Raw genomic sequence first — 7,673 nt, forward strand, 5'->3', positions numbered from 1 at the left:
TTTCATTAAAATAGTTGACCAGGACGGTAATCTTGTTAATTTCACACGAGAAGTTATTACGTTAAGACTACATTTAAAAAAAGTATAAATAATGGTTTTAATTTACAACTGTAGCAAATTTAATCCAGGTGTGGACAGTGTATAATTATAATATTAAGAGTGTTGATAAAAACATTAGTGACAAGCAGACTCTCAAACCGTTGACAACAGAAAACAAAGTCTTTTTAACCTCACTAGAATTTAAAATAAAACACAACAACGACGACAGTGACAGGGAAAAAGAAAAGAAATACTTGGTGTAGAATAAAGTTTTTTATTAATACTAGAATACTTGGGATTTTCTTGAGGTGTACTTGTAAGAAGAGTGAATATGAGTTTTAACATTTTAAATATTGGAGATCGTGTATTGGTTGACAATTCAGTTGTGAGTCTAGAAATGCACAGTCATTTACCCTATGCCAATGCAACTTTTAATCATTGTGATGAAATAAGAATACCAATTCAGACTCAAGATATATACAGCCTACCTTCTGAGAGTTATCTGTATATTGAAGGACGTTTAACGAATGATGGGAAAGAAAGCAATACTTTGCGCTTTATTAATAATGGTTTGATGCATTTATTTGATGAAATACGATATGAAATTGGAGGCTGTGTAATAGATAGAGTGAGAAATTTAGGTATAAAAACGACAATGAAAAACTATGCTTCGTTCACACAAACTGAATCTAATCGATACAACTGTATAGGTTGGAGTATTACTGACACACCAACAGTTGCTGATAGAGTAGGAAATTTTAATGTTTGTATTCCACTCAAACTTGTACTTGGATTTTTTGAAGATTTTACAAAAATTCTTATTAACATACGCCAAGAACTCGTATTGATAAGAAGTTCAACTGATTTAAATGCAGTAATGTCTACAGTAGAAACTGAAAAACCAAAAATGGAAATATTTAAATTAATATGGAAAATGCCTCATATTCAAGTGTCCGATTCAGAAAAGTTACGTTTATATAAATTTATTGAAAATGGGTCCAGTTTGGAGCTTGCATATAGAAGCTGGGAATATCATGAAATTCCTCTACTGCCTCAGACAATGAAATTTAACTGGAATGTAAAAACTACCAGTCTATTGGAGAGACCACGATTTGTTTTGTTTGCATTACAAACTGCCAAAAAGAATGCAATAAAAGAAGAGAACAGCTATTTTGATCACTGTAATCTTACAAACTTAAAGCTATTTCTAAATTCTGAAATGTACCCGTATGACAATTTGAACTTAAAATTTAGTAAAAGACATTATGCCCTTGCATATGAAATGTATGCACAATTTCAACCGTCGTACTATTACAAATCCATAGGAGATCCATGCCTTACTATGTTACAATTCTGTGCTGTTGCTCCGATATTTGTTATTGATTGCAGCAGACAAAATGAATCAATTAAATCAGGAAGTGTCGATATGAGAATAGAAATAGAAACTAATAAGAATATACCAGCTAACACAACTGCTTATTGTATAATTATACATGACCGTATTGTTAATTATAATCCTCTAACCAATGTAGTTCAAATGTTTTAACTGTAGTTCATCTAATGAAGCAAATCTGTACTTTGGGTTTTTAAGTATAAATAAAAAGTTAAAAAAAAGTTTACTCTTATTTAACACCCTGTACACAATAAATATTTTCATAACTTTGTTGATGTTAAACATAAGTGTCTAATTGGGGGCTAGACTAGTACCAAATCTGCTTGAAAGCTGTTCAAGACCTGTTCAAAGCTGATCAGGACCTGTTCAAGACCTGTTCGAGACCTGTTCAAGACCTGTTCGAGACCTGATCTGGACCTGTTCGAGACCTGATCAGAACCTGTTCGAGACCTGATCCAGAGCTGTTCAGAAGTTAAGCGAATACCTACATTTTACGATGAATAAAGATTTGAAAAGACAACTTGTAACTAAACGGCGAAACATCCAAAGTAAATTAAGACAATTAAAACAAGGACAAATAATCCAAGAAGATTTATTTAATCCAATTACAAAACACTTGAAAAATATCGAGAACAAGTTAAATAGTTCACAAAATTCCAGTCCAGAAAATGAAACAAAAAACGATGAACCTTTAAGGTACATTAAAAACGATGATGACGATAATGAAACTACTGACTTTGAAACAAGTGAAATCAAACAATCGATATTGGACAACATTGAAGTGGATGATATAAAAGAACAGATTAAAAATGATAAACACTCCGAAAATCGATTTGAAGATATTGCTAACCAGGCGCGTCCCTCCCCGGGACTGTAATTTTTCCTCGACGTTGGTGGGAGGGCCGAGTAACTGGTCTTGGTCCCTGAAATTGTGAGGGGAGCACGACCAGTGAAACTAAACACAGTCCCTAAGCGTCCAGCGCCTGTGCACCGGGTGGCCGCCGGACACCGCCGCTGGACGCAAGAAAGGCGTGGCAATTGAGGCGAACAGTTGCGGCGCCTTCGCCTTCAGCTTTTAGTTTACCCTTCCAACTTCCCTACGGCTACTCCAAATTTCTCTAATCTCAGTCGCCAAACTCCAAAACCCGGCGGCGGTGGGGTCCCACGCATTAGACGCGTCTGCCGGTGCGGGGACCCCGCCCTCGATCCTGACACACACACACACACTTTTCGAGCCTTCCTCGACAGACTATCTAGGAGTAGCCGACTCACCCTATCCAACTTCCCGCCCCCTCACACCCCAACAGGAAGCTCGTAGCTCGGAAATTGTCGGCGAGGCACTGGTGGGGTCACTGACGCCAAATAGGTGACACCAATAAATACCACTAGAAGAGAAGACCAGCCCAACTGCATCTCAGCATGCATCACCGACTAGTCCTTATCCTCACGGAAGGATGAATGGCGAATTCCCGGCGCCAAAAAACGGGGACCTTTTGGCTATGGAATGGTAACCCAGACAGAGGAGTCCAGATGGAGAAAACCAGCTTTAAAAAATCCGCAATTCAAGCTGGAAGACATCGCGGCGAAGGATGAATGGCCATGCGTAGTTGGTCGAGAGCGATTCCTGTAAGGAACCAGGCGACACCTCACAGTAATTAGCCTTACTCGGGCATGCGGGGCTCTGCTCGAGTGGACTGCAATTCCCTAGCTACTCGTGGGAACAATATGGAAAATAATATGGAAACCAATATTCCCGAACAACCCGTAGTAGAAAGCCCTGAAGGCACTACTATACAGATAGCGAAGCCGACCAAAAGGAAGGCGGTCAGAGTCACCTCCCTAGAGGAGGTGGATCTAATGACAGACGAGGAGGTTATTAAGGCCAGGCTGGCCGGGGCCTCCAAGAAGAAAGTAAGGGATCTGGTGGGAAAAGGCCAGGACTACATTGAAGCCAAGCGCTCGGTGATCAAGGCCAACCTCACCAAGGTGCTTGGACGACAAAAGGACAATCCCCCTAAGTCTAAAGAGAAGGCGGAGCAAAAGCTGGAAATGGCTACGCAAAAGTCTACAAAGAAGCGACAAAGGTCGGACCACAGTACGCCGCCAGCGGAAGCCAAAAAGAGGCCGAGGAAGTCAGAAATGACTTTTACACAAGCCCTTTGCTCGGCAAAGGTGGCTGTAGTATGTGATGGCTTCCCTGGAGTCAGGATGGAACCCACAAAGCTTAAGGCAGTGCAAACATCCATCTTGGAGGCTCTGGAGAGAACGCCAGAAGAAGGGCCGCAAATCAGGCTGCTAAAGAGCACATTCAAGCCCGGTTACCTGGTAATGACGTGCGCGGATAGTGCAAGCGCACAATGGCTCAGGGACACTACTCCCACTCTGAAGCCTTGGGAAGGTGCAAGCCTCCAGGCTAAGGACGAGAGTGAAGTCGAGAGGCCGTGTTCTTGCACTGTCTACATCCCAGACGAGGACGGAAAGAGGTTGGGGGCGGAAAGTGTGCTGACTCGATTAAGGGTCAGCAACCGAAAGCTCAACACCCGTATATGGACCGTTTTGGGCAAAACACCTGCAGAAAAAGGGCAGGTATGGGTCCTCTCAATGGACAAAGAGTCCTTTGAGGAACTCAACAAACTTCAAATGTGTCCTTACTTTGGCATCGGAAGAATTAAATTCCGTGTCAAGGATGATGGGTACATTAAGAAGGTTGCAGAGGCCGGACCATCGGGGTTGCAAGGCGTAACTGCCGCAACCTCGGCAGTCAAGGCTAAGCAAAAAAGAAAAGAAGTAAAACTTTCAGAGGGGCAAAGCTCTAAAGCAGCGCCAAAGAAGGTTAACACTTCGACCAAACACAAGGCTCGCCCTAAGGATGATAAGTCGAGGGAAGGAGCTAAAGAAGGAATAATCCCGAAAGAAGTCCGTACCGACTTGCAGGGGAGTGCTACAAACCCGCCCAGAAGGCTAGAAGCCACTGAGCGGGTGGCCGCTCCCATGGAAGGGGTAGAGGACACGGGAAAACCCGAAAGTTAGCCTTCAGTTTAGAGGAAGGCAGAGTAAAGGTCCTGCAGGTCAACCTTCATCATGCTAAAGCTGCGTCGGCGGTTTTGTGCAGAAGGTTTGACATGGAAGGCCTGGACTTGGCCCTACTGCAGGAACCATGGCTCCACGGAGGGAAGATTGCAGGCTTGAAGCCGCAACAAGGTAAGTTACTATACGATGCGAAAGGAGAGACACCTCGAGCATGCATTGTATATGGTAACGAAGTAAACTGTACACTGATTCCGGATCTTTGCTCCGGAGACTTTGTTACAGGTATTTTAACCGCTTCCACCGAGGAAGGTAGTAAAAGATGGTTGGTCTGTTCTGCCTACTTCGCTGGAGAGAAGGTCTTCCGCCCAGGCATAGTAGAGGACGTTATAACCTACAGCCGAAGGGAGAACCTTCATCTAATACTGGGATGTGATGCCAATGCCCACCATCTGGCATGGGGGAGTACGAACATCAACAGTCGAGGTGAGTCTTTACTACAGTTCATCTTAAGCATGGGTTTAGAAATAGCCAATATAGGAAATAAACCTACCTTCGTTACGGCCACGCGCAAAGAAGTCTTAGATGTAACACTTTGCAGTGAAAAAACGTACGATACTATAAAGAATTGGCATGTGTCAGAGGAACCTTCATGTTCCGACCATAGGCACATTCGATTTGATTTAATTACTTCGACTCGAATGGTGGCAAGGTTCAGGAACCCGAGAGAGACGGATTGGGAAGGCTATAGAGGCTCACTCGAGAAGTCTCTTGAGGGAGGAATCGGCACCATAAAAGATACGGACGATCTCGAACTGACAGTCGAAACGGTGAGGGGAGCTGTTCTGGCCGCTTACCAGGAGAATTGTCCAGAGAGAGAAAAGAAAGGAAAGAAAAACACACCCTGGTGGAATGAACACTTACAAAAGCTTAGGGCAGATGTAAGAAGGCTATTCAATAAAGCCAAATTCAACCAGGACTGGGCCATTTATAGAGAAAAACTGACGCAATATAATAAGGAGATCCGAAAAGCCAAAAGAGACTCGTGGCGAAAGTTCTGCGAGGAAGTCGAACAGGCTCCCGCATGTTCCAGAATCCACAAGGTCCTGGCTAAGGATGGTATTGTGAATCAGGTCGGCCTCTTGAAGAAAGATGACGAAACGTATGTAGAAACCCTGGAGGAAAGCTTAATAATGCTCACCAAGGTACATTTTCCCAGCTCATCCATTGACAATAATCCTTCGGTAGAGGTAGCTCATCCCAGAAGGCCTACTAAGGCGGACTGGAAATTAGCTACCGACATCACGAGACCGGAAAAAGTCAGGTGGGCCATCAATAAATTCCAGCCATACAAATCACCTGGAATGGACGGGATTTATCCAGCCTTGCTACAGAAGGGACAGGATGTGATCATCCCGCATCTAACAAAGATCTTCAAAGCTAGTTTGGCATGGAGATATATTCCAACCGCATGGCGAAGGGTGAAAGTCACATATATCCCCAAGGTTGGTAGGGTAATGGACCAGACCCCCAAGTCATACAGACCAATAAGTCTATCCTCTTTCCTAGCAAAAACGCTGGAAAGATTGATAGACAGGTATATTAGGGACGACGTGCTGATGGAGAATCCACTTAGCGATCGCCAATATGAATACCAGCCAGGAAAGTCAACTGACTTGGCGCTGGATGATCTTAACAGACTGCTCTCAAAGTCGCTAGATGACAAGGAGATAGCGGTGGCGACGTTTCTGGACGTGGAGGGAGCGTTTAATAACGTCTCCTTCGAGTCTGTAACGGACGCGCTTAAAAGAAGAGGAGTTCCTGCCTTCATATGCGAGTGGACAAAGGCGACCTTAACAAACAGGATCATTGTGTCCTCGTTAGGTGAAGCCACTATTGAAGCGAAGGCAGGAAGCGGCTGCCCACAAGGAGGAGTTTTATCCCCATTACTGTGGGCTACGCTTATGGACGACCTACTTAATACACTGACCAGGGAGGGTTTTTACTGTCTGGGTTATGCGGACGATTTGGTAATTGTAGTCCGAGGACGCTTTACCAAAATAATTTCGGAGAGACTTCAAGTCGCTCTGAGGATTGTGGACAGCTGGTGTGAGGAAGAAGGCCTGAAGGTTAACCCTAAAAAAACATCTGTTGTTCCCTTCACCAGAAAAAGAGCACTGCAAGGCTTACAGCCACTAGTGCTCAAGGGAGTAGAAATCCCATTCACAAGTCAGGCCAAGTACTTAGGTGTAATATTCGACCAGAGGCTGACATGGAATGTACACATTCAGAAAGTCACACAGAAGGCCACTATGGCCCTGAACACATGTAGACGAATGTGTGGTAAGAATTGGGGGTTAAATCCTAAAATGAACCTCTGGTTGTACACAAGGGTTATAAGGCCCATGATAACTTATGGTTCAGTGGCGTGGTGGAACAAAACGCAACAGTCCGGGGCGATTCGATTGCTCAGTAGCACACAAAGGCTTGCATGCTTGAGTGTTACCGGAGCCATGAGAACAGCCCCAACGGACGCGCTAGAAGTTCTGCTAAACCTACCTCCTCTGCATATATACATACAGAGTGAAGCCAGATCAACAGTACATCGGTTGATCCAAGGCCAAGCTCCAATAAGTATGATGCAGGGAGCTGATAACTTAAGGCTATACCAGGACATAAAGGCAGACCCCGTTCTAGGAATGCCTGTAGACCGAATGGTTACGAGGTATAGTTTTAACAAAAATTTTCAAATTATAATACCAAAAAGAGAGGACTGGGAAACTGGTCCGCCGCTAACAGCAAACTCAATATGGTATACGGACGGCTCCAAAACGGATACAGGTACGGGGGCTGGAATATATGGCATAAAACCAAGGACGGAAGTCCGGGTATGTCTAGGAACATACGCGACCGTATTTCAAGCCGAATTAGCTGCTATACACAGGTGCGCTATGGAACTAATCGGCCGAAATGTAGATAACGACTCCATCGTTATCTATTCGGATAGTCAAGCGGCTCTAAAGGCTCTCAGTTCGGTACAGGTCGATTCATGGCTGGTATGGAACTGTTTGGATGTCCTCTCTCAGGTGGGAAGTCAAAACAGGTTGACACTTGCCTGGGTGCCGGGACATAAGGGTCATCGTGGCAACGAGAAGGCCGATGAATTGGCCCGAGAAGGCGCATCTACGCCACTGGTTGGTCCGGAACCCTTCTT

General features: G+C 44.3%; 1 protein-coding gene across 1 annotated transcript; it reads left to right on the plus strand.

The window, feature by feature from the left end:
• Window positions 1–370: 370 nt before the first annotated feature.
• On the plus strand, window positions 371–1,585 carry LOC140451171 (uncharacterized). Its single transcript, XM_072544906.1, has one exon. It carries the CDS (start codon window positions 371–373, stop codon window positions 1,583–1,585), a length of 1,215 nt encoding a protein of 404 aa, XP_072401007.1.
• Window positions 1,586–7,673: the final 6,088 nt, after the last annotated feature.

Source organism: Diabrotica undecimpunctata, chromosome 9, assembly GCF_040954645.1.
Source record: "Diabrotica undecimpunctata isolate CICGRU chromosome 9, icDiaUnde3, whole genome shotgun sequence".
In the NCBI taxonomy this organism is placed as follows: Eukaryota; Metazoa; Arthropoda; class Insecta; order Coleoptera; family Chrysomelidae; genus Diabrotica; species Diabrotica undecimpunctata.

Bases quoted from the DNA above. Each gene is read 5' to 3' on its own strand.
- LOC140451171 (XM_072544906.1), top strand. From the start codon at position 371: ATGAGTTTTAACATTTTAAATATTGGAGATCGTGTATTGGTTGACAAT.